This window comes from Chenopodium album, chromosome 2, assembly GCF_948465745.1.
Source record: "Chenopodium album chromosome 2, dcCheAlbu1.1, whole genome shotgun sequence".
In the NCBI taxonomy this organism is placed as follows: domain Eukaryota; kingdom Viridiplantae; phylum Streptophyta; class Magnoliopsida; order Caryophyllales; family Amaranthaceae; genus Chenopodium; species Chenopodium album.
In genome coordinates, this window is record NC_137835.1 from 29,556,368 (window position 1) to 29,584,204 (window position 27,837).

The following is a 27,837-nucleotide window of genomic DNA, read 5'->3' on the forward strand; positions in this document are numbered from 1 at the left end:
CCGACTAAAAGTTCTTATTCTCATGGTATTTTAAGTCAATTAAGCACAAGGGATCTAATTCAATTTCATCTCTCGATCCTTCGTTAAGAAAACTTGTATTATTAGTTCTAGCAGTGAACATATACAAGAACTAATAAGGAAACCACTTAAGCTCAACTAATTAACACCCAACAATAACAAAATTAACATATGCAACAAATTATCTATGACTACATTGAGGGTTTACCCAAACCTTAGAAATTAGACTACTCATTATCCATGGAAGAGAAAGAAATTAACAATCATCTAGAAGTTCACGAACAAAATCAAAATTAATGCTAAGGAATTTAACAATCTAAGAAATTAGTCGCAATTAAAGTACAGAGAAGATAGAAGAGTAAGGGAATAAAGTATTACTAGAAGGTTCAAACTTGAATAACAATGATGGAACTTGCTTGTCATCTACAATGATTGAAATTGAAATTGACATTTCTAACACAACTAAGATCCAACCTGGTTACGTCTAAATGGATGAAGGTTTGTCCTGGTTCTCACATGTTTTCAATCTCCAGGAAATTAGAAGACTTGAAACGTTCTCTCCTGTCTTGGTGTGTTACTCATAAGAAGCAGTGGGGTATTGATTGGCAGGATTTACGAGCCTCTATTGATATTGACCTTTTTCCTTTATGTGACTCTTCTAATCGAGAGTCGTTTCTACGTCTTCGTCAGCAGAAACTAGATCAAGCTCACACGGCCTTTCTTTTTTGGAAACAGCGTTGTAAGACAAGATGGGACGCGTTAGGGGATACTCATTCTCGTTTACTTTTTCGCTCGGTTCAGACTCGTCGTCGGAGGAATAAAATTATGAGCCTTAGGGATGAACAGGGTATTTGGGTTTCAGACCATGCGGGTATCTCGTTTATTTTGGAAAGTCATTTTTTGGGTATTTACAATTGTTACAGTTCGTCCCCTCCACCGGCTATCTGTGATTGGGACAGTCTGGATATCCCATCTTTATCGCCGTTGGATTGTCAATTCCTGTTGGAACCTTTTTCTGCCTCTGAGATTAGGAGAGCTATGTTTAATATTGGTGATGACAAATCACCGGGCCCTGATGGTTACACGGCGGGCTTTTTTAAAGCCCACTGGAATGTACTTGGTTCTGACATTGTTGCGGCTGTTCAGTACTTCTTTGCTCACGGTTATTTACTAAAAGAATGGAACCGCACTTTTTTGGTTCTTCTGCCAAAAGTGGAAAACCCAGAATTTCCTTCTCAGTTTCGTCCGATTGGTCTTTGTAATGTGGTATATAAATGCATGACAAATAGACTTCGTCGTGTTTTGCCTTCATTGATTTCAGAATCTCAGTCAGCTTTTGTTCCAGGAAGACTAATGTCATATAACAGTCTCTTGGCTCATGAATTGTTATCTTATATGACTAATTCATCGTCTAAGTTATGTTCTGCGGCTTTGAAACTGGATATGAATAAGGCTTATGACAGAGTTAATTGGAATTTTCTGTGGGAGATACTTCGCCAGTTTGGGTTTCCTCCTTACTGGATCCATCTTTTGCAGCAATGTGTCACAACGGTGTCTTATCAAATCTTGGTGAATGGTTCTCCAACTCAGACTTTTAGGCCTCGTTGTGGCCTCCGTCAGGGTGATCCGTTGTCGCCTTACTTGTTTGTCATGTGCATGGAAGTTTTTTCTTCTATGTTACGAAGGGATGAGAGACTGGGGTTATTCAAAGGTTTGCGGATTTTGCGTCGTGCTCCGTCTATTTCTCATCTGTTCTTTGCGGATGATGCCTTGTTATTTTTTAAGGTTTCTCCTTCGGCCTGTGACCACATCCTCTCGGTCACCAATGAGTTTTGCTCGGTGGTTTCCGGTCAGATGATCAGTTTACAGAAGTCCTTTGTTCGCTTTAGCCCGAATACGCCAGATGATTATAGGGAGTTTTTATCTTCTGCTCTTCAAATGCAATCTAGATCATCTATTGGTGATTACTTAGGTATGCCAGTTGATTTGGGGCGGAGTAAATGTAAAGCCTTCCAATTCATGGTAGATAAGGTGGTAAAGCGCTTGGCGTCTTATGCTACGTATCAATTATCAGCGGCAGCGAAATTGGTTATTATTAATTCAATTGTGGTTGCTTCTTTCAACCATATCCTTTCAGTTTTTAAAGTGCGGGCTTCGATTTGTGATCGTATTGACTCCCTCCTTTCTCGGTTTTGGTGGAAATCTGCTAAGGATTCTAAAGGTTTAGCTTTGGCTTCTTCTTCGATACTTCATTTACCTAAGGGTGTGGGTGGTCTTGGGATTCGTCAATTTCAAGCCTTTAATTTGGCCTTGTTGGGCAAACAGGCTTGGCGGTTAATGCATAATCCTCAGCTTCTTGTTTCCAGGGTGTATAAGGCTAAGTATCCAAGGCTTCTTAATCCTCGGCCTAGTCTTTCTTGTTCTCGACCGTCATGGGGTAGTCGGGGTCTGATGGATGGGGGTTTAGTCATTTCTACACGTACTGCCTGGAAGATTGGTCAGGGTAATCAGGTTAGTATTTTGGGGGATTGTTGGCTTCCTGGTGTTGATGTTCGTTTCATCCCGGATATTCCTCAGGCTGTTAGGCCGTCCATGGTGTCGGAATTAATGTTACCGGATTCTTGCTCCTGGGACTCTTCTTCTGTCAGGCATCTTTTCCCGCAGCATGTAGCTTCGGCTATTTTGGGGCTTGATCGGCCGAGACAGAAGATTGATGATTTTGTTTACTGGAAATTCACTCGTGATGGTTCCTTTTCTACAAAGTCGGCGTATTCAAGCATTTTGGACCACCGTGCGAATTTAACTTCAATGCTTCCCAGTTCTTGGTGGAAGCGTTTATGGGGTTTACCCATTCTCCCAAAATGGAAGTTATTTTCTTGGAAACTTCTATGTAATGCTATGCCAACGTCGGCTCTACTTGTTTTAAAAGGTCTTCCCATTAATCCTGTGTGTGTGCTTTGTGGGGCGGCTTCTGAGTCCAGGGAACATTTGTTCCGGGAATGCCAGGTTACGACTTTTCTTTGGGATGCTTTACCATGGGCTCATCGTTTGAGATTGGGAATTGCGACTCCCTTTCATGTTTGGTTTACAACCTTTGTGTCTGAGGCTGCGAAGGTTAAGAATTGGGGCCTTTTGGATGATTTCTTTGGTCTATGTTGGGCAATTTGGCTGACTAGGAATAACGTCAAATTTCGTTCTGAGGTGTTTTCTCCTTCTTCTGTTCTTCATTTAGCTTCGAGTTGGAGTGTCCGGAGTAGGGAGGCTCGGTTGCTAAAATTGCCCCATTTAGTCCCTCCTCTTCTGGAGTCTGGTCGTCAGTCGATTTTTGCTCTCAAGGGTAATTTACAGGATATTTATGAGATATCCTTGTTTTTTGATGGTGCTTGGGAGCATAGGAATCTATCGGCGGGTACAGGTTGGTGTTTTCAAGAGCCTGTTTCTTCCCAGGTAGTGGCTGGTGGGGCTAGAGCTTGTATGGCTTCTTCAGCTCTACATTCTGAATTGCTAGCTTGCTTTTGGGGGCTTAAACATGCGTCTCAGTTGGGGTTTATGCAGGTTTTGTTGTATACAGACTGTGCAGCTATTCCTGACATGCTTTTAAATTTGGGTCTTAGGGATATTTCGATTGCTTGGATTCTCGCTGCTATCCAGGATATGTTTGTGGGTTTTTCTACGTGTCATATCAGAAAGGTGTCTAGAAGTTCTGTTGCTGATGCTCATGCCTTGGCAGGGGCTGCTCGTCGTAGGGACTTACTTTGTTATTACTTTTAATTGTTGTTTGTTTTTTTTTGTTGTTAGTCTCCTTTGTAAAAAAAAAAAAAAAAAAAAAAAAAAAAAAAAAAAAAAAGATCCAAGTAATAATTTGAAATTTTTTTATAAACTACAATTGCTAACTAAGAGAAAAACAATAAGAAATTGGATATCCGTACAAAAGAAGCTAAAGAAGTATTTATATCCCTCCAAATTACATACTAATCTTTGCTCAAAAGTTCGCTTGAATCAACATAATGAAAAGAAAAAGAGCGTCGTTGGGAGGGCTCTCAACCACACGGATAGTTCAATGTGCCCATCAACGCCTAGCCTTGAGATGTGGATCATCCAAGGCACATTAGCGCCCCTCGCTCGTTTAGTTCAACAAATGTTGTCATCTGGCCTGGACAAAGCCATATCTTTCAATCTTGTATCTTACGAAAGTGCATGAACTCCTTCTTTGGTTTGGAGCAAAATTCCCTCCCGGGATGAGATTTCCCGAAAAAAAAAATTAGTGCCCATTTCAAGAAAAGACGGGCGCAACCACGCCATGTGGAGAGGTCGTGCCACTTTAGGTCTAGTATAAGTCAAGAACGCCAGCTCTAGGGTGGAGAAGGCTCTCCAAATAGGTAGAGAGAATACACCACCAAATAGGTAGAGAGGCCACTTCATGTGATAAACCGCACTATACTAATGGAGAGGACGCGCCACATTCTAAACATCAAAATTGACTTTGTGTAGGAAGGTTTGTATTATGTGTGAGAGGCCTCTTCACTAATCAGGAGAGATAGTGCCCAATGGAGAGGCCATGCCCTTCAATTCTTTGATGAAAAGTTTATTTTTGATCTTTTGCTTCTTTTCATTGTCTTCTTGTTTCCAGCTTCAGTTCTTTATCCATAGGCTTTAGTTGGTCGTCTATGGACCTTAAATCTCCAAAAATAAATAAATAAATAAATAACCATGAAGCATAGGATACACAAAAATCGTATAAAAATAGAGTAAAAGTGAAGCAAAACGTTTATTTATCAAGAAATTAAGGTTCAAAAACACTCTAAAATCATGAGCAATTAATAAGGAAAATTTGCCAATTGCAGCCTTTTAAAATTAATATTTTGCAAATTGTAGCCATTTAAAAAAATATATAAATTGTAACCCAAAACTACTAATAAATTGAAAATTGCAACCCAATTCAATTATTTAATTGATTTGCGTGTTGAAAATATTTTGGTGAGGTTTTAGGAGCTAATTTAGCCCTAAAATAACCAAAATGAACTCGGAATTGGCAAAAAATTAACATAAGGGCTTCGTTTAAACATCAAAAAATAGTTGCACACAAAATCGATACATATTTTATACAAAAAACGAGACACTTACGTAATTTTTTTGCAAATTTCAAGCTCAATTTAGGTCTTTAAAGGAATAAAAATGACCCCTAAACCGTAACGGAACATTTTTCGACACAAAAATCAAGAAAAAATTGACTTGGGTTGCAATTTATAATTTATTAGTACTTTTGGGCTGCACTTCCCAAATTTTTTTAAATGATTGTAATTTACAAAAATCAAAATTTAAATAGCTGCAATTGTCAATTTTTTCTTTAAATAATGTGGTTTTTTATAATCATCACCAACTCTTTTGTACTAAAAAATACACAAAAGTTGAAAAAATAATCTAATTTTAAAGATAGTATTTATTAATTTATTTTGAAGGTAGTAATTACTGAGGTGCCTAATTTGCAAGGTAGTAAGTGACAAACAATTTTCCTTAAAATGTGGACTAGTATAAAATATACATTACCATTTTCAACATCAATTGAAACAATTTTATTCAGTACAAAACCATCATCATTAGGAACACTTTTTCAATTAAAATGAAAACGCATTTACACACAACCATCATTATGAAAATATATATATATAGATTTTTTTTTATGGTTTAGAAAATAGATTTCACGTTTTAGTAATGAATCTCATCACAACTACAATAGTTGCTTTTTAATCAGTTAAAAAATGACTAGAAATGCATCTTGTGTCTTAGACAACTTAGCTACTTCAATTTTATCTAATTTCTATTAAAATTATTATCATTAACATCACATCAATATCAACAGGTTATCAGTTTTCTCAAGTCACCAATTAACCCTAACTCCAACATTAGGACCATAACTCAGTTTACTTGCAATTGATTTGAAATAGCCAAAATTCAGACTTTAACACCTACACCAACTAAAATGCAACATAAAACACTTCAAATTGACATTATTATGGACGGCAATCACTCAAAATTCACAATTCAATCCATCATATTTAAATTCGATATTTTTATGCTAAGTTAGGGAGAAAAAAAACTGTACCGTAATTGCGCAATTAGGGAAGCAATTATTGTCACTTTCATCATTCACTCCATTGCAATGTCCTTGTCAAGATGACGGGGTTCTTAGGAAATGTGGTTGAGTCTTCTTTTATGGAGAGAGAGAGAGAGAGAGAGAGAGAGAGAGAGAGAGAGAGAGAGAGAGAGAGAGAGAGAGAGAGAGAGAGAGAGAGAGAGAGAGAGATTTCACTAAGAAAAAATTAATTAGCTTAGGAGAAAGCATTTACTAGTAAATTAAGCTCATTTGTCTTACTAAACATGTACCCATTATAAAATTGTCAAAAACAACTTTTTAAAACTTTTTTTTTTTGTGGGTAAGAACACACCTAAATCCAGATATTTTTTACGAGATAACACCTTGTACCAGTTTCAAGGCGTTGATCTTGCTTCCCGGCGTTGACCCCGTGAGGGTCACGTGCTCAAGCCCTCCCTTTCTTTTTTTTAATTTTCCCTTTTTTCTCCAATTACTAACACCATCACATATAAACCTAGCCTCCATCATCGTCCACCCAAATCACTCTAAACCCACTCAAAAAAACCTCCGCCCACATCAAAACCACCCACGTCCTACCCAAAACCACCCAAGTCCACTCGGAAAAAATCGTACCCTCCCCCCCGCCCCCCCCCCCCCCCAAAAAAAAAAAAAAAAAAAAAAAAAAAAAAAAAAAAAAACCTCACTTGAAATTAACCCCTCACCCACCCCCCCCCCCCCCCATACACCATCCATCACCTTCCAAAACCAATAGACTAATCGAAAACCACCAAATTAAAAAGCCCTTAGCATCTTCATAAACACCACCAACCACCTTATTAACAACCCTAAACATCCCGAAAACAACCCTTTACACCTTAAAAACAACCAATAAAGAGGAGAAGAGTGTTGGTAGCGATTTTTTCCCCCTTGTCCCTCCAATTAAAAACCCAAACCTACGGTAAATTATAAACCAATTAAATCAACAATGAATCAATTTCATTCATTCTAACAACTTACCTACCTCAAAAGTAAGTTAATTAAAGTAGTTCTTTGCAACAATTCCAACAAAACACTGGATTTGCCCCTTCAATTAATTGAATTCGAGGGTTTATAGGAAGAACAAAGGAGGGAGAAAGTCTAATTGGAGGGAAAAAAAGAATTAAATTGGATTATTTCGGGTGGGTTTAGAGTAATTTGGGTGGGCGGTGATGACAACTAGGTTGATGGGTGATGGTGTAGAGGTGGTTCTAGTGGCAGCTAGTCAGGGGCGTCGGCGGATGGGGTTGGTTAGGCTATGGTTTTGGTGGTTTTGAGGAGAAAAATAGTAAATGGAGGTAAAAGGGGAAAAAAGGGAGGGGTTGCGCACTGATACTCATGTGAGAATCAACGCCGGGAAACATGGTCAATGCCCTGAAACGGCCTAAGGTATTTTCTTGCAAAAAGTATTGTGGCTTTAGGTAATTCTTAAAAAATAATAATAATTAATTTAATAATTAGTAATAATAATAATAATAATAATAATAATAATAATAATAATAATAATAATAATAATAATAATATCTTCACTAGGGTATGATTTGCTATAGCTAGAGGAGTGGGGGCCCAAATTGTATCTCGGCTTCCCACTAATTTATTGTAGGTTGTATGACTTTTGTTTTTGAGATAATAATAATAATAATAATAATAATAATAATAATAATAATAATAATAATAATAATAATAATAAAAGTGATATAAAAGGTGGTTTCTTTCAAATTCCTCAACTTAAGCGTCATTATACAATGGTTACATACTAAACTAATATAAATCTTAATTTATGAATGTAACTTATAACTTAACACTTGAAATTTTAATAAACTCTCTAATCATATATGAATTATTCAAAACTATTGTGAGAGATTAATTCATTATAATAATATTCATTTCAATATTCGCTCTGATTTTTAAGTACAATAATTTGACTGCAAAAATTTGTAAACGTTTGATTTGAATTTATTAAAATAATATGTAAGTCAGGTTGTATGGAAATTAAAAAATATAGAGATAAAGGGGTAGATATTTTCAAAACCATTTACCCACCACCACCATTACACACCCTCATTATAAACATTACCTCTACAAAAAAAAAAAAAAAAAAAAAAAAAAAAAAAAAAAAAAAAACCCAACCCCAAGGCATGGTGGATAGGTGGGGGGGGGGGGGGGGGGGGGGGGGATGCGGTGGTGGCTAAGGGAAGAGAGGTAACGACAGCGGAGTAACCATAGCAATGAGAAAATGGAGGGTTAAAAGAGAAGTCAGTGTTGAAAATTGTGAATCAAAAATCTAAATTTCGTTAAAATTGATCTTTCACACACCCCTCTGTCTCCCTCTATAATATTACATCAGGTCTTGCAGTTTTATTTTTTTTTTTCTCTTTTAAGGTGACATGACAAATTGTCCTTTAAAACAAAAGCAAAAATAATTAAATAAATAAATAAATAACTACACCTAAATGCGGATTATTTTAACTTTTTTGCTTCTTATTTTAGTAAAATCATGGGAGCAAAATGTAGGTTGGTAAATTAAAGGGATGATAGTTAAGATAGGTAACCATTACTAAATAAATATGAAACACTCTATTAGTTGTTATTACAAATTACAACTGTAACTGGTAGTGTGTGGTTACTTAACATAAGTGCAAACTAATTATTTCTAGTATCAATTCGAGTTCCCATGTACACAAACTCTCTTCCTGATTCCCTCTTAAATTAAATATGCATATTCAAAACAATAATAATACAGATAAAACTCATAGCCGCTCATATTGTTAAAATCTCCCTTCTAAACATATCAGCAAAGAGTAAGCGTAAACCTGATAAGGAGAGCACAAGAGCGCCAAACATGTATCTGCAGCAGACAAAAAGCTGTTAAGAGTCTAAAGTGGGTCACCAAATAAAGAAAAGCAGGGAAGAAACCCCGAACGCTAAAGCCACAAGACTTGCAACGATATGAGTAATAGAACTTACAAAATCTGCAACAGGTTACTCCCGTCTATCAGCGAAAATTGGGATGTTCCCAACTACAAATATCTAACACAAGTTGCTGCAAGAGGCATACAGAAATGCAGAACCAGTCAGCAGAAATTCACTTAACAGAAACCAGATGATAATTTCCGTGCATATGCTTAAGGAAAACGGGGATAAAGATACATAATTAAGTTCCACAATTCCAATAATATCTTAAAAATAAAATACCATAATTCCTTAAAATACATAATCAATATAAGGAAATATGAACTAACTACTGACTTCCTAATTCTAGCAGCCAACAGACTAAAGGGGTAGTGCGATGAACCAACTGCCTGCACAAGCACAGTTCAAAATGCAGCTAACCCATGTCATGAAGGCATATCAATGTCTCGGATAGTAAATTATACAGTTAGCATATATATTTCTTGGTATCACCAGATATTATAATGCCAATATCTTAGACAAATATCTTTTATAGATTATTAATGTATCTTCTAGTGAATTGTAAAATTTGTAATGAGTTTAAATCTCCTGTAACGCAATTTATAGTTGTAGACTTATACCATCTCAGCAGTATGATTAATCTTTCTCATAAAGCTATTATGATATCACAACCTTAATCTTTCTCCATTTTTCCCTATCCTCCCCATTTATTCAGCTGGTAACCCCTTCATTATCTCTCTCCATCAATGGTAGTCGTAAAATCTTCACTATCAAACTAGCCAAGCTAAAGAGCGTGGTAGTGAAACACTTGTGACCACCAAACGAGCCAAAATCGGGAGAGCTTCAAACTCAAAATTTCGTCTTAAGTCCCTTTCGACACACTGTAGTTAAGGCCTACTCGCCTCACCTACCGGTCTAATAATTCATACAAGATAAGATAAGATAGTGTTAATAAAGGCTAATATGTTTTAGAGATAAACTACTAAAAAATAAACAAGGATAGAAGAAATTCTAGTATAGAGAAGAACCTAAGTGTTTGTCAACCACTTGTCTCCATTCTATAAAACCTTTAAGTTTATATATATTCAAATCTATAATCTATAATATTATAAAAGAAACATCTTAACCTCTGTCATCCTTCCCTCAACATGACTTGATGCCACATGACCAATGACATGGCCAGTGGCGGATCCAGGATTTTACGGGTGCTAGGTCACCGTTACCCATCGACCGATACCAATCATAATTAATGCATTAATATTCTAAAAGTTAATTAAAAAAAGACATTCCAAAAATATTAAATGTTACGGGGAAGGAGAAGGATATGACAAGTCACTAATGAAACTACCAAAAAAATTTCTAAAAAAAGACATTCCAAAAATATTAAATGTTACGGGGAAGGAGAAGGATAATGACAAGTCACTAATGAAACTACCAAAAAAATTTCGAACAATGACTTTAACAATGTACCAGTTTGAGAACTAAGTAGGTAGTGGTAGATATATGTAAAAAGGAAAAAAAAAAACAAAAACAAAAAAAACGTTGTCCTTAGGAGTCATACCCATAACCTTTGGCAAAATTTACAATGCCTCCCACCATTACAACACTAAGCACTTACTTGTATAATTGCATTGTTAAATGTTTATATATTACATCTTCTTAATGCAAGAAAAAAGGAAGGAAAGTAGCTTCCCCTAGGAGTCGAACCAGTAACTTTAGTCTAAAAATACGAAGCCTCCACCATTGGACTACGGAGTACATATCATTACTAATTGCAATATTTAATATTTAAACCTTCTCTGTTTTTGTGCTAGGTCATGTGACCTACCGTGCACAAGGGTGGCTCCGCCACTGGACATGGCACACAAGTCTTGTATTCCCTTTCACCTTGCAATAATTGCTTCATTCTCTTAAAAAAATAAAAAAAAAAAACAAATAAACTAATATTACACTACAGTGCTGCATTTTATATTTGTTTCCTTTCCATACAATCACCCTAATTTTTATTATCTCTATTTTTCTAAATGATAATCAACTATGTTCATTAAGGCTGTTCACTTCATCTTAAGAAAATAATATTAAGTAAACATAATTTCAATTAAGTAAAAATAATTTATATTCAGTAAAAATAAATCTAGTTTGGTAAAAATTATTCCAGTTGAGTATAATTCAATATCTTTAAAGAAGAAATATAGTAGATAACCTGTAAAAAAAATAATTTTGGTTCAACCAAAATAATCTCGGTTTCAGCAAATATAATTTAAGTTAGCATTACAGTAAAAATAAGTCTAGTTCAGTAAGAATAATTTCAATTCCAGTAAAATTCAGTATCTTTAAAGAAGAAATTTATTAGAAAATCGGTAAAAATAGTTTCAGCCGGCAAAAATAATTTCAGTTTCATAAAATTAATTTCAGGTCAATAAAAATAATACAAGTTCAGCAAAACTAATTTCTATTTGGTTAAAATATTTCAATTCAGGAAAAATAAGGTGAAGTGAACGAAGCTTAACACAGTCTTTATTTTCTACTTCGTATTATTCTACAAAACGCTCAGAATTCATTTTTGAAGTAATTACATCTCTCTTTTAAAGTTTGGTTATATTGTGTAATTTAATGATTGTTATAATATCTAACCATTATATCGCTAATTCATTCATAATTCAGATACTTAATGACGATTTTGATTTCATGTACAATGACTCAAGACATCGTACAGGCCAAACACTAATTATTGGTAAAACATAATATATAATTTAAAAAATTCAATTAAACCTTCTTCCTTTCTTCAATCATGCATCTCCTCTCTCAAAAATCATCAACTCAAAACAATATCATCGTAAGCCACCAATCAAGCAATCAATGAGTATTCATCTTGCAACTCAATTCCAAGAGTGGACTTTCCCTTTGTGTCCACCTGAAATTCATGTAGAAGATATACCTCACTCAAGATTGATATCAATAAAGTAATTGCATTATAATCACCTATATATAGGCAATATACCTTGGATAAACCATGGTGCTTTCTTAAGTACCATAATTATTCAATAAAACTCACTAATATAATAAAGGCTTCTCCAATTCCTTTCTACAATCTTTAGCATAAATCTATTATGATATCGCAGCCTTCATCCTTCATTTCCCACCAATATTCTGCTACCCAACTCTCACTTAATATCTTCTCTATTTATGGCACTAATCAAAATTGCTACCCCCTATAATGGCAATAATTTGGTGGTTACACATATCAAAGCAAAACTTTGACCATTAATATTGGCAAATATATATTAGTAAGAAATATTAAAAGTTGATATGATGAAAATATAAATAAATATTGATCCAAAGAATACCAAGTATATATATGAACAGTGAAAAAGTTAAACTCTTGCGATTAATGAGGTAGTGTCTCCAAAGAAGCCAAACAAAAAAAAAAATAAATAAATAAATAAATAAAAAAATAAAAAAACCTTTAAAACACAAAACTTTTGCTCTCATCTTGCACCCCATTTTTTATCAATCATGTGGTGCCAACCTTTAAGTATTTGTTTAAACTTTTATGGAGAAACTAAAACTTCAACAATGTCTTATTCTCCAAAACTAAGATAACCTTTAAAATTTTAAACTACCATCACCACCATAACATATTTCTTTTACCTTTTATGTGATGAAAGAAGGAATTGATGCACTTACAAAAAAAAACCATAAAAGTAAAGTGATACACTTACAAAAAAAGCCGCAAAAGGAAAGTGTTGTGCTTACAAAAAAAAAAAGTAACTATCAGTGTAGTGGTTAATAGTATGAGTAATTGATAAAAGTAGTGCTTAAAATATTAAAATACAATAAAATCGGTACATAATGTTTTAAAAGTAACCAAATTTGATAAACGCAACCTACAAACTTTGAACACTAAAATTTTTACTTTCAAGACAAGCTAGTCACATGGTATCTCTACCATTAACCCCGCTACATGAACCACCACCTTGCCATACACTTATTTTATATTTCCTCCGTTTTCCTAATCTACTCACTTTCCGTTTTCATCCGTCTTTCTAAGTTCTCCTCACTCTTACTTTATTCCTTGTATGTCAATAATTTATGCATTTTTTATCATATAAAGCCTCACTTCATGGGGGTCCAGTTATATTAAATCAAACTTCTACTCTTTATATCCAAATATATTTAATTAAACTCCTACTCTATATCTCTCCTCCTTAAAGTAAAATTATCCACATAAAGGATCTTCTATTTCACCTTTCCATAGTTTGCGTAACTATAGTTTCGCCGAGGAAAATGAAGGGAGCAAAACTCAATCTACTATCTAGAATGTTGTTACCGAATAGAGCCTATATTCTCACAAATGAAAATAAAGAGTTCAAGATAAATAAATAAAAAAAATTATATTTTGTTAAAAGATGCCATCTAAAGTATTCCAACAAATGAAAACAAAAGATGCAATTTATTTCGAAAATAAGATATGCATGTGAGATCTAATTTTTATTAATTAAAAAAACGAATAAGACTAAAGTTTTTTTTATCTAATTTCATGGATCAATCAAACCACAACATAGCAATTAAAATGAGATAAGAGATTTCAATTATATGTACATATGTACATGTACATACATATATATATATATATATATATATATATATATATATATATATATATATATATTTGTGCATAAACAATCATTTACTAATAGGACATTAAAAAAAAAAAAAAAAAAAAAAAAAAAAAAAAGATGTATATTATTTTAGATTAAAAATTTTTAAAACTAGCATTTTGGGACCTTATCAAAGATCATCCTTGTGTTGGTCTGTGAAGCAAGTTGTGAGTCCTCCTCGATGCACATCAAGTCGGTGGTTGAGGACCTTTACCAAGATCGATCTATTAACATAAATATTCCAACAAAAATTATTTGTGTAAAGCACATGCCTTGATTTACGCCTCCTTGCCTAAACACACCACCAATTACGCCTTCTCACATTGCAAATAATCGTTGATGCCTTCTAAATTCTAATGTCACCATTCACCATGAACCAAGCCTAGGTTAGTCAATACTCTATAGGAACAATTATTAGTTCTAAAAACAAATTTAGTTACACTATACTCCACCAAGGGATAAGGTGTTACAAATGGTCCCACATCAATTTGTGACAAGTTAGTCGCCTAACCTAGAGGTGGGTATGGGGTTACATCATAGGCTATGGTCGAATATGTGATTAATTTCCATTACAAGGCTATACCATTGGCTTCGACCAAATATGTGGGCACTTTTTGAGCGCAACGAAGTTATCAAGGTCACATATCATAGCTTCAGAGATTTGATGTACTACACATAGTATATACATATGACTATGGTTGGACCGAATTGAGACGAGGTCATATTTGTGCAAACTTGATTATTACTGTATGATCCAATTTTGGACCACTTTTGACCAATTAAAGCTGCTTTTGTGATTTTAATATTAAAATCCTAATTTTTTTTAAAAAAATAAGTTATAGTAAAAAAATCAATAAAATACAAAAATTATAAAATTCATACAAAAATCAATAAAATTATAAAATTATAAAATTCCAAAATTTTATAAACCGGAAATTTAATAATCATATTGTATGAATTTATAAAATGTTTTGCAACGAACAAATAAAATTTAGGATTTACATTTTATATTGCAAATGGTTGTATTAATAATAAAAAGGTTAACAATTAAAAGGAATTAAAAAGATATGCATATAAAAATATGGATCGATTTCTAGTCAAAACAAGAATAATTCGAGATGAATCGGATCACAACGAAATCTCAAAATAGCATATGTAGCGTGAATTACATATGCTTTTGGACGATCAAAAGTTAGTAGGGGAAAAGGAAATCTCTAGTGTAGTAGTGAAATTAGGAACCAATTTCAATCAATCCAATCGGGTCCAATCAAGTCTGATTTTGATCCGATCATAGGTCTAAGTATTCATTTGCACTAGGGGTGAGCATGAATATTAGGTACCCAGTAGTGGACCCGGAATTAGTTAGGAACCGGTAGGTCCGAACCCGTAATTGGACCCGTCGAAACCAATTCCAAATCCAAAAACTGGGACCCGGTTATAACCGGTACCAATTCCAATTCTTAGAATTTTGGACCCGGTGCCCGGTACTAGAAAGTTTAAAATATCTTTAACTTGAATTTAGCCTAGCCCACCACGTACTATTAATACAAACCATAAAATATAAATGTACTACATAGTTTGCATTAAGCCCAACCCATTTATCCTACTAACCCTAAACCTAACTCACTTACAAACACGCAGTCATCTTTTTTTTACCCATCTTCTTGTAATAATAATACCAGTAGAAGACTTCAGTTTTCTTACTTTTTTTTTTAATAATTCTTTTCAACCCTTTGCCTTTTTCTTCTTCCATCAATGTTGAACTTCGTCTTTAGTTTATCATTTTCTGAAAAAATTAATTAATTATTAGTAGATCTACAATCTTTTAAATTAATATGAATTGATTTGAAAATTTGATGATTAAGGTTTTTTTTATACATCTTGTAACAATAATACCATTAGAAAACTTCAGTTTTCTTACTCTTTTTTTTTTAATAATTCTTTTCAACCCTTTGCCTTTTTCTTCTTCCATCAATGTTGAACTTCGTCTTTAGTTTTTCATTTTCTGAAAAAATTAATTAATTATTAGTAGATCTACAATCTTTTAGATTTACATGAGTTGATTTGAAAATTTGATGATCAAGGTTTTTTTTATACATCAAGAATTCATCCATGGTGCTGATGGTTGAGTTTCTAAGTGGCTGAGGAGGTTGACGGCAGCTAGACAGGGTTGTACCGGCTACAGACAGTGGTGGTTTTTTTTTTTTTTTTTTTTTGAATAAACAGACAGTGGTGGTTTGATGTGACATAGCTTGGGTTTTTTTTTTTATGTACACATTGACATTTAAACGGGTACCCGGTTTTGGAAACGGTTCCCACCGAATCTGGGACCAGTTCTAAAAATCTGGGACCAGTTCTAAAAATCTAGGACCCGATTTCACAAGTTCGGGAACTAGTTTTAATTTTCCAGACCCGGTGTTAACCGGTTCCAGTTCCGGGTCCTAAGTATTTGATCGGGTACCCGAATATGCTCACCTCTAATTTGCACACCCCTACCCATACCAACAATATGTATCTTTCATTATGAGAGCTTGTACATTTAGACACTTGAAAGTTTCGCTGGGAGAACTACTAGAATGGGTTTATCAAGGTGCGCATAGCTACGATAAGCAACATGATAAAACTTGTGTGGTGAACAAGATAGTTATCGATCTATGTATTTTTCGTGAAAATTTGAAATTAAATTAACTTCACATAAAGTATTTTCTTTATATATATATATATAAAGGAAATACATTATCTTCGAGTGTATCGATAATATTTGTTTATTTCTAAAACAAATAAGTTATTTTCACAAAACAGATCTTATAGGTAAGAAATAAATAGCTTTTTTCTAACAATAACAACAACACAATAATAAAAACAACAACAAAAACAAGACTATAATAAGCCAAAAGCAAAAAATAGATTAACAAAAACAATTTTTCAGATTGTTTTGTCCTAAAATAATTAGTTAAATTTTGTACTCCAACAAAGCAATACAAATGTCAAACCACTAACATAAATTTGCTATTCCTACAAAAATTTATAATTATCATAATAATCAATCTATAACATATAACTATATACTAGATAGCAATATCAACACATGTTGATTCTTAGGGCATTTTTCCCCCACCATTTAATTGGGTTTTTCATCAATTGTTTTGTTGAAAATTATTAAATGATATACAAAATAAGGATTTTTTTTTTAAAAAAAGTCAAAAGATAATTTAAAGTTTAAAAAAATACCATACAATTTTAGTTGATAAAAGAAAGCTTAAAGATATGCAATAAAAATATAAAAATTGCTGAAAAATATAAATATTATCACAACGCAAATTTAGAATAAAACCAAGTTAAAAACATTTATAGTAGTTATATAAAGAAAGACAGTTACACAATAAATAAATGACATGTAATTTAAAAGGATTGATAAGTGACACAATGCCAAAATATGAAGAAAATATGATTATATACAAACAAGTATCATTAAAATAGAAGAAATAAAAAAAATTAAAAAAAAAAAAAAACTGAATAAAAAATATTATGATGTTATAACATATATGAAATAATATTATAAATTACTTGGTTTGGGATGAACTACGAGAGGGTAGTTTTAATAATGAGTAAAAAATAAAATCAAATCACAAGATTAAATTAATTATTAAATATATATAATTTTATAATGCAAACAAAAGCAGAAGTGATAACTGAACATTACAAAAAAAATGCCCATAAGATTCGTTTCATTATTTAAATATGTTTTAAGCTAACTAGCTACTTAATGATACTTATATTTTACTTTAATTAAACAAAAAAAAAAAGTATAATAGTAATTATATTTTGTTAACTTAGGTAGTAGTGCTTTACGACTATTATTTTTAATTAATACTCCCTCTGTCCTATTTGATAGTCACTTATTCCATTTTTTGTGCCCCAAAATGTTAGTCAAATTTGCTTTTTTCAAGTACCATTAATATTAGGGGTCGTTTGGTTGGGAGTATTCGCACCCTGATTCCCTTTGTTGTTGTTTGATAGTCATTTTTCCCTTTTCCCTTTTCTCTTTACCCCCTCAATTCCCCCAAGTCCTTCTAAGTTTATTCCCCACCCCCCCCCCCCCCAAAGGTATCACGCTGCCCATGTTCGCTCCTACCTGAACCCTCCTCGCCGAAGGTTGTCGTCGGAGATTGTCGCACCTCCCTCATTGGTTTCTACTTTCTAGGGTTGGAGGTTTAGCGAGGGGCGGGGATGGCCGGAAAAGGGAGGCGAATCGTGAGGGAGGTGCGACAACCTCCGACGAGTAGACTTCAGATGACGAGTAGACTTCAGATGGATGTGTGGTGGTGGTGGGTCTCATTCCCTTTGTTTTCAAAACAAAGGGCATACAAAATTTTAGGTATTTTCATTCCATTCCTTGTCTTTCCCTTTGTTCATTCCATTTTGATTACCGCGTGTGAGCCAGACGACCCCTGAATTTTTTTACCAAAATTTACTTCAATTTGCAAAAATATGTGTGCAAATTTAACTTTCCAATATAAATTTTGATTTCTCATGAACTTTAATTACTTCCCCTCTCTACTAAATTTTTTAATGAACTTTTGCTACTTCTTATTCATGTTTATTAATTCCCATGAAAATTGTCCAAAACTGACTATCAAATAGGGATAATAGGGACAGAGGGAGTAACATTTTTAAATTGATAACTAGTATTTAGCCCAAGCAACAAGAGAAAAATTTGTTTTTTTTTTTTTTTTTTTGGGTGGATCTAGTTATGCCTACCTTTAAAAATAAAAATGAAGAAAAAAATTTAACAACAAATATATTTATGAAAAATAATTCCATTTAAAAATCAACAATAATAAAACATCAAAAGAATTAATACAAAATACAAATATCTGCTTGTAGAGTAAACTATAAACTATAGAAAAAGATAATTTTGTAAAAAATCAAACTAAGAATAACAAAAGGTAAAAAAAAAATATAGAAAATTATAAAAAATAAAGCGAAATTCATCAACTTTTAAACAAAAGATTTTTCACAACACCAAAAAAAAAAAAAAAAAAAAAAAAAAAAAAAAAAAAAACCTATTTTAAAATGTAAATTAAAAAATTATCTAAATCCTTAAATTTAATTTGTGGACCTAATTTAAAATATAACCAAAGCAATAATATGTAAAACAAAAAAAATAAATAACGAAAAAAACAAGCAATGTTTTTTATGATTTTTTTTTTTAATTTTTGTATATAGTCCAAGAAAAGTAGAAAACAATAAACCAATTCCTTTAAGAAAATCCATATAAATATTACAATATTTTTCTAGATTTTCGAAAAAAAAGAAACGAAATTATAGAAAAAATTGAGGATTGAATATAAAACAAAAATAGCAGATCTTTAAACATAGGAAAAAAAAGAAGAAAAAAAAAAAAATATATATATATATATATATAGAGAGAGAGAGAGAGGGGGGGGGGGGGGGGGGGGAAGGCTCTCGTGAGAATTTTTCTTATGTGAGAACACTCTTTATGTTTTAAATTTTACTCGTATGTTTTAAATTTTAAATCTGATGTTCTAAACTTTTCTTTAGGTGTTCTAAATAAAATCAAATGTTCTAATTTAGTATTCACATGTTCTAAACCATAAATTACTTAAGTTTGATGTCATAAATTTTAAATAACTTGTTCCAAAATTTTAATTTATATGTTCTAAATTTTAAAACGTGTTTTCTAAGTTTTTTAATTATATGTTCCAGATTTTAAAGCGTAAGTTCTATTTTTTTTACACTTATGTTCTAAATTCTTTACTCACACGTTCTATATTCTATATCAGTTTGTTCTCAATTTTTATTCACATGTTCAAAATCTTAAATCAGATGTTCTAAATTTTACTCATATGTTAAAAATTTCATAAAGCAAATTTTATAAATTTTTAATCACTTATTCTTGTGTCAAAAAAATCAAATGTTCTAAACATATTACTCACACAAATGTTCTAAATTATTACTCATATGTTCAGAATTTTAGTTTGAGTCACATGTTCTAAATTTTAACTCGCATGTTCTAAATTTTTACTCATATGTTCTAAATTTTAAATCAGTTCTCATATAAGTATGAATTCTCACATATGAACCTATTCTCACCGAATCTCTCCCATATATATATATATATATATATATATATATATATATATATATATATATGAAGCTAGATGAGAGTTCAATGCACAATTCGTTTAAATCATAGAAAATGGATAAAAGAACATTTCACGAACAACTTTGTAAAGATTAAATTACAAAAATCAAAAAAAAAAATTTAAATTAAAAAGTGTTCTTAAATAAAAACGGAAACATAAAACAAAAATAAAATAAATAAAAACTACAAATCTAACTTTGAAAAAGTTAAAGAAAAATTAAAATTGAATAAATTTTCAAAAAATAGCCATACAAAATTCTAAACAACAATTTGCTTTGAAAAATAACTAAACACAAAAATTATCTAACAAAAAAAAAGCATTTTGTTCACAAATTGGAAAAAAAATATAAAAAAAAAAAGTAAATAAAAACCAAAATGTTAATGTATAGGAAATATAAGTAACAAAATTCTTTTTTTTTTTTAAAAAAAAAAAAAAAAAAAAAAAAAAAAAAAAAAAAAAAAAACTTTTGTTTAAAAAAAAAATTATGCATACCTTTTGTTTCAAAGCACAAATTATACATATCTAAACATAAAATTCGGAATAAAATATAAAGGAGAATTCGAAAAAGAAATAATTAAACATAAAATCATCAAATTTAAATATAAAAACTAATTTCGGAAAAAATTTGATAAATTAAAGCTTAAAATAAATCATAAACAAAGTTACAATAAAAATTATAGATTGAGGGTAAAAGGAGGAACAATATAGAAAGGGAAGAAACAAAGAAAAGGGTGAGGTGAAAAAAACTTATTTTCAATGTAATTCTTATATTGAAAGTTATAAGAACCAAGAGACACAAGTGATTTTCATTAGTTTATTATGATTTTTTTAGAATTGAACTTTAAGGCATTTGAGACAGAAAAGAAGATTTATATTAATTTACATTAGTTTATTTTTGTTAGAGGGGATTGAAATTAAAAAAAGAAAAAGAAATATACTTCGAAAAGGCATGATTAATTCAGAGTATACATGGGATATAAAAATGTTTCATTGAATTTTTGTCAAATAAAAAAAATTAAAAAAAGATTAATTTATAAAACTAGAAGAGGAAAAATGTCCTTCCAACTTCCTATTTTACAATATTAGTATCGATAAGATCAAAAATTTTGATAGCCAAATCAAAATTAAAAGTTTTAAAACTAACTTACGAGTAAAATGCTTAAAACTTAAAAGTTTTGGTTTAAGTTACAAGTCAAAAGTTCGAAGCAATATGGGTAATCAAACAACCGTGAAACAAGGAAATAGCAATCCGTTGTGAAATACAAGTAAAAATTAGGTTGTACAACTTTTGAAATAAATGTATCCATAAATGTCATCATTTATACTTCTAAAATATTTTCATTGCGCTTTTTTCTTTCTTAACATAGTACCACATCAAACCAATCAAAAAGACAAGCCAAATTTTTTTAAAATAATTTTGTATCCAAAAATCCTCAGTGTACAAGTAACATAGGCCACTAGTTGTTAGATGATATCATGTAGACTACAACAATTCAATCTTTGTTCATCCAAAATTTCCAAGTCACAAAAACATATGGTACAATGAGGTCACACCCAACAGGCCAACACATTCCATACAAATGCCAAGGACAAGAGTCAAGAGGGGAAAAAAAAAAAAAAGACATGCTTTACAAAGAGCTTTGGTCCTCTAAGTTAGTGAACTCATTCTCCACATATCATAAAGTCATATTAGATCTCTTTGATTGTTGTCAATTTGCCATGCCAAAAAAGACATGCTTTACAAAGAGCTTCGGTCCTCTAAATTGCATTACCATTGATGGACCATAAACCAAAACACAACAATTCCACTGATGCAATGATCAAATGGCTTGCCACCTGAACCAACTCAGGGACATTACTGCTAAACTATGAAAAGCACATAGTTGCCCCTTAGTAACTAAAGTGATACAGCAGAGAAGGTATAGGGACTAAACATAGACAATAGTGGTGTGAGGCACCCTTAGAACAAATCACCCTTGAAATATAGTTCAATAAATTTGCAATTCATAAACTCAGATACAGCTTAATTTAATTTCATATTCAGCACATAAGTTAGAAGCACATGTAGCTACCAACACAAAGCAACTGAAAATCAATCCACCATGATTGAATGAGAAGCTAAAAGGCATAAGCCACATTATAGGTGAGCAAGTGCCACATAATAGTGATAGTACTCAAGATGTTGCAGCACATCAAACTATGATAAGACTAGTACTCATGATTGAAAGATTAAAAACATGTAAGGTCTATGTACATACAAAGCCACTCACGGTCATGGATCTAAAGGTGATTACTAAAAGATAAAAGGAACGGACTTATGGCTTCCATTGATTTTCATAATCCGAGAGGGCAAGAAAATAGAGAAAAGCATGAGAAGCTGAAACACTATCTGTGTATAGCAGTGAGAAACTGAAAAAGAACCATAGCTCTTCTTGGCCAAAAAAAAAGGCAAGGCAATCTCAGATCAGAGAAGATTGTAGAAAAGAAACATGCTCTCGCCAGCAGAAAGACACTCAGAGGGGCTGCAATTGACAGGAGAGATCTTCTGCACAAGGGAAGTAGAAGATGTATCAGCTACGATGTCATTTACAAGTGAACAAGTTTGTAACAACAAAATCTGAAGGAAAAAAAATGAAAGTAGGAGTCAATTTAGAAAGAAGAAGATGGTTAAGATGCGCAATTGTGCAACCATACAGGTGCAGATGAAACTAGAGTGACATACTCACCCACCTTACGCAGAACACATATTTTCAACAACCTTCATCGCAAAGGAAAAAGTGTCTTAAGAATAATATGACTTTTGGCCGGTCTTACAAATATAAAACAACCTTTTAATTATCCTATAATAATATGACCTTTGGAGGTATCTGAATAAAGACTAAAAACCAGAAACCTGTTTTATAGGTTCAACCGGACACGCATTGCATTTTGATTGGTTAAGAATTTATATTTTACATTTTTATTTCACTTTTAAGAAATTGATTTTTCTATTTTAAAAAACATTTTTTTTTTTTTTTTTTTAAAAATAATAAATAAAAAATAAATAAACAATTAAAAAACCTGCTCCCCCCAACAGCCAACTCCACCTGACCCTAACCCCTTAGTCACGCAATCTAATCACCACATCCCCACCACCATTTTCTTCCATTCCTCCATCCTTACCACCACCACGAAGTCATCGAATGTGATTAAATGAATGAGGTGTTGCGGTGTTGCCTGAAATTGCAAGGGGGAGAGAGATTTGCTTTGCAAGGTTGAATGAGGAGAGAGAAAATGGGTGAGATTTTTGTTTGGCAGCGGTAGAGAACATGGGGCGGGGCAGTGGAAGAGGAGCGAGGTATTAACCTTGCCACAGCAAAAAAAAGCCATAATTAGTGGAGGCATAGGGTTTTGGGCTCGTGAAGGGGTAAGTGTGGAGTTTTCGGTCTGGTGGGGTATCGGGGTTGCAGGACGGTTGGGTCTGGTGGAGGGTTGGGAGTTGGGGTTTTAGACTAGTGGAGGGTAGGCTAGGCGAGGATTTCGGGCAGGCGGGGGGTTGGGTGGCAGGGCAAGCGGGGGCCGGTGACATATAGGTATTTGATAGGATGGGTGTTTGATTTTTTTTTTTTCTTTATCAAATTTTATTAGATAAAAATTTGTAAATATTTTTTTTTTAAATTTCTACCAATCACAATGCAGCACGTGTCAAAATAAACCTATTAAACAGATTACCATCAAGTCACATTCTTTTAAGAGCGGATAACCATCAAAGGTTGTATTATTTTGGGAAAATCAAAAGGTCTGTTTTTAGAGGATCGGACAAAGATAGTGTTATTACCGACAATTTTACCATGGCAAATTGGCAATGGCCTATAAGCTCTATTAACAAAGTACCCTTTATTTAAAGTTTTTATAGCTTTTTCTTTACAAGTCAAATCACAAGTCAAACATATCACTCAAATCTCAGTTCATTCTTGTAGGTGAGCCAACAAAGAATGCAATGGAGTAATGGACCCACCACCTGTGTTCCATTCTAACTGCATATTATCACTATGAGACGGCCTGCTATTTTATTAGATTTTCAAGACTTCGTATCCACTAGTTGTTTCGCCTGCTCTTCCTGCATGATTTCTAGGCAACAGCAGTGTTGTTTGGGCAGAATGTGCTAAATAAATATCAAGTTACTCGTATGTTTTATTTGACTAACACATAAACCCTGCCAAATGAAGCAAATTCACTCAATAAAAATGCAACAGATTACCAATTAACTCACCAGCTAGATAAAATTAAAACTCATGTCTCCACATTAATTTTAATAGATCTTAGAATCCTAAACAGCCTTTCACGGTACAGTACAGGCCCCACCTACTAAGGTCTTGAATTTTCTCAATGGTAGATGGAAAACATTTCTATCCTTGTTCGCCCCCAAATCCTACAGCTTAATTAGCAACCAGCCAAACTCTATAGATAATACATAAAGTAAAACTGGTCTGATAAGTAGTACAATCCTTGTTTCCACTCAATGAAGTTCTTCTTTATCTAAAAATTCTAGGATTGTTGTCATCGTTAGATATTGAACCACATAGATCTTTGATACAATCATTCAAGCATGTTCAGTATTCCCAATCCTAAATAACATTTTTCAACCATTCTGAAGGCTGGCATTCAAGATACCTAACAACACAGCAAGCCAATAATTACACAACCGCAAAAATAAGGGTAGCTTCTAAATCTTTTTCAATTTTTTTGCTTCGCTAATTGATTGTCTTCTTCTGATAATTAAAGATGCCTCACCGCATGCAGACCAAGGAATGTTCAACAGCTCATTAAAATATACGTAGTAAAAAAAATAATAAAAAAAAAAAAGATACTCAAGCCACATACAGTTATGTCTTTTAAATTTCAACACTTCAGGCATCTCTGTAGGCTCCAGTCAGCAACAACATCACCCAACAAAACTGCAAAAGATCTCTGATCTTTGTTTATTGTCTCCTTCCTATCCTACTATTTTACTCCCTAACATGTCCAACTTCTCTTCAAAAATTCATTGGAAGTTTCCAAACATATACCAAGCAATACCCATAATCATAAGAAAAGGCTACTCAAGACTTAAAGACTTCTATAAGCTAAACACTAATTATTCTTCAAAGTAATAGAAGTCACAACCATTACTCACGATATGTATTCTCTTCCATCACCAAGTAATATTAATGGAGTCTCTTTGCAAATCATAAAGTCACAATGTTGTACCTATATCAGATGAACTTCTTCATTTGACCATAAATCTCTATTTTGAACTTCAACTACACTTTTGAATTCTTGTAACAGATGCCTTTGCACCACTTCTAAAAAAAAACCTAGTATCAGCACTCGCCTTATTCAAGGTAATAAATATAAACTTGCACACATATAAACATTTAGCAGCTGGAAAATACAGTGAGGATAATCGAACGGGACATCTCAAGAAAATCACAAGGTGTCTTCTTTCCCCTTCCACAACTACACAACTCCCCTACCCACACAATAGAAAATAAAATGGAAAGCAGGATAAGGTCACAACATCTTCAAAGATTTTATCTTCAGTTTAAAAAGTGAAAATCGCCATCCAGAGCATTTCAAAGAGCAAAAGTTACAAGGGAAAAAACAAAGTTGGTATGTGCATTCACTTACAGCTCTTATTCTCCCTTCCAATCTATCAGCTCACTGCGAGGAACATATAGCTTAGCAGCCTGCTGCTCAGCTTCAATATCATTAACTACTCCTCGACATCTTTCAGCGCCACAATAACATTTAAGTTGCTCATCAATAGAAAAGAACCTGTATCATAAAAACTCAAGCTTACAGGCCGCCAAATAAACAGGATGAATAGCAAAGAAACGAGCTCACAAGTCAAACCTGTAGTCATAAGTCAGTTCCTCCCATTGTTCAATATCTCTTTTCGCAAAAATTATTATATGCTCGTCACCACTAACAGTTATAACTCTAGAGTAACAGTTGGGCTGCAAAAAATACAAAGCAAAATTACAAAACATTCTTGGCATTACTGAATCTAAACAAAAAAAAAACAATATCACCATGCTTACAGAACAAACACATAACCCTTTCCAAAGTTCAAAACCTCAAAACATATTTATCAAAAAAAAATTAATAAGCCTCCTTTTTTCCAAGGCCCGTTTATTATATTTCTTAAACCAGCTTTTGTAAACATGCCAGGTGACTGAATGCCTAAAGAAACCATTAATGTATTCGCAATAATTGTTACTTTAGGCATTCAATGGTGATTTGCTTAAAGTAACAATTAATGTATTCAATACATTAATTGTTACTTAGGCATTTGGTAACTTGACATGTTTACAAAAGCAACACAAAAAACAGAAAGGAGAGACTAGTGACATTTTAAAAAATAAATAAAATGAATATAGAGAATAAAATCTTATCAAACTTATGAATGATGCAACACAAATAGCAATTGAACATGTTGCAAATTAGACTTATAAAACACTTCCAGTCTATTGCCATTGGTGTTTCATGTGATAATTTTGAAAATTATAAGATAGAAGCAAAGAGCACCAAGAAGAAATAAGAAATTTCCCATGAGCTGGACGGCATTGCATAGAAGAAAGGACAAAATAATTACTTCACAAGAATGGTTTATTAAATGAGCAATACTTCCAGCGCGTGTAGCATCAATGACACGCTCGTCATCAATCCTGAACATATAAGTCCCAGCACCCTGCATTGAAAATCAGTCAAACTGACGCTAATCTCACAGTAATTAACAATTGAAAATGGCTATAAAGGCGCAAAGCTCAAGAAAACTAGTAACAAATAATAGATTAAGACAATGGAAACTCAAAAAGAGAAGAGAGAATAATACATCAGTGATAGCTCAGAATCATAGCTAATTCCACACAAATGGCAACATGTGGCCATGATAGCGTCAATATTGTTTCCAAGATGATCAACATCATACAAACAAATAATTGCCGATTTGAATTAAATCAAAGTGTACAAGTAAAAAGATTACATTTGACTTACAACTAAGGAATTATATATTAAGTGTTCTCTTCGATCAGCCACTGGCGGCCTTACAAGTTCACCGGTATATTCGATCACCTGAATCAAACAACACAAGTGACTAAATTATCCAGCTATACTTTTATATAAGTGAAGAGGCTACAACAAATGGGTGTGTATTTACCATGTCTCCAGCTTTATGTGGCTGCTTCGCAAAGATCCCAAATCCATGTATTCTAGATTTTCCTACATAAAAATACTAGCAATCAATACAAATACAAAAAAACATATATAGTTCAACACTACATATTCTCAATAAAAAAAATACTGTCAGTGTCCTAACACAATCTACACAAATCCAACCTTTATAAACTAGCACACAAATTAATACCTTAAGAATTTCATGTCACGATGACCAGGTAATCTTGATATAAATCACAAAGAAAAATAAATCAAGGTAAAAAGTCAAGGAACATTCAAAAGCTTATTCAAACATGTAAACATACAAATTGTAATTGGAAATAGTAAGCTCACGCACTTTAGTATTTTAACATCATATACATGCTTAGCGCTGAATATCCATAAGGCATCAGAGACCTTCACAAATTATCAATTATAAGCAATACCAAATAGCAAGAGCTACTCTAGTACATAAAATAACTACACACATGATTATATGAATTATTTCTCCATTTTCCTGGTTGTCCTCATTGATTTGGCAAATTTGTCTATGCCACAACTTTGACCATTACGAATTTTAATTTTCTATCAATAAATAGATGATATATTAAGTTAGTAGATTGAAAATTCATATTATGAAAAATCTAAAAAGATCCATTTTCCTTAATGATAATCAAAGATGGTCAAAATGGGAATATGAACAATGAATTAAATCAATATGGATAAATAGAAACTATTGACAGTACAATTTACACATTAACTAAAGGTA

At 32.6% G+C, this 27,837-nt stretch overlaps 2 protein-coding genes across 4 annotated transcripts in view; one reads left to right on the forward strand and one right to left on the reverse strand.

Annotated features, from left to right (window-relative positions):
• Window positions 1–510: 510 nt before the first annotated feature.
• Window positions 511–3,789, forward strand: LOC145571048 (uncharacterized). The gene has a single exon (XM_081630148.1). The coding sequence runs from the start codon at window positions 511–513 to the stop codon at window positions 3,787–3,789; it is 3,279 nt and encodes a 1,092-aa protein (XP_081486274.1).
• Window positions 3,790–8,686: 4,897 nt separating this feature from the next.
• LOC145597923 (histone-lysine N-methyltransferase ATX2-like) overlaps window positions 8,687–27,837 on the reverse strand; it is a 39,543-nt gene continuing 20,392 nt past the window's right edge. The window contains exons 17-24 of one of the 3 annotated variants that reach the window (XR_014103456.1): window positions 27,073–27,134; window positions 26,910–26,987; window positions 26,509–26,604; window positions 25,767–25,870; window positions 25,542–25,688; window positions 22,314–22,437; window positions 9,116–9,191; window positions 8,687–8,996 (exon numbers count right to left, since the gene is read on the reverse strand). Coding sequence is in view for 1 of the 3 variants with exons in the window: in XM_081654198.1 (XP_081510324.1) it covers window positions 25,547–25,688; window positions 25,767–25,870; window positions 26,509–26,604; window positions 26,910–26,987; window positions 27,073–27,134 (482 nt within the window). In the remaining 2 variants the exon portion in view is untranslated. Of the gene's footprint in view, window positions 8,997–9,115; window positions 9,192–22,090; window positions 22,438–25,541; window positions 25,689–25,766; window positions 25,871–26,508; window positions 26,605–26,909; window positions 26,988–27,072; window positions 27,135–27,837 lie in introns of those variants that run through there. The other 2 variants (XR_014103455.1, XM_081654198.1) reach the window with 2 other exon arrangements.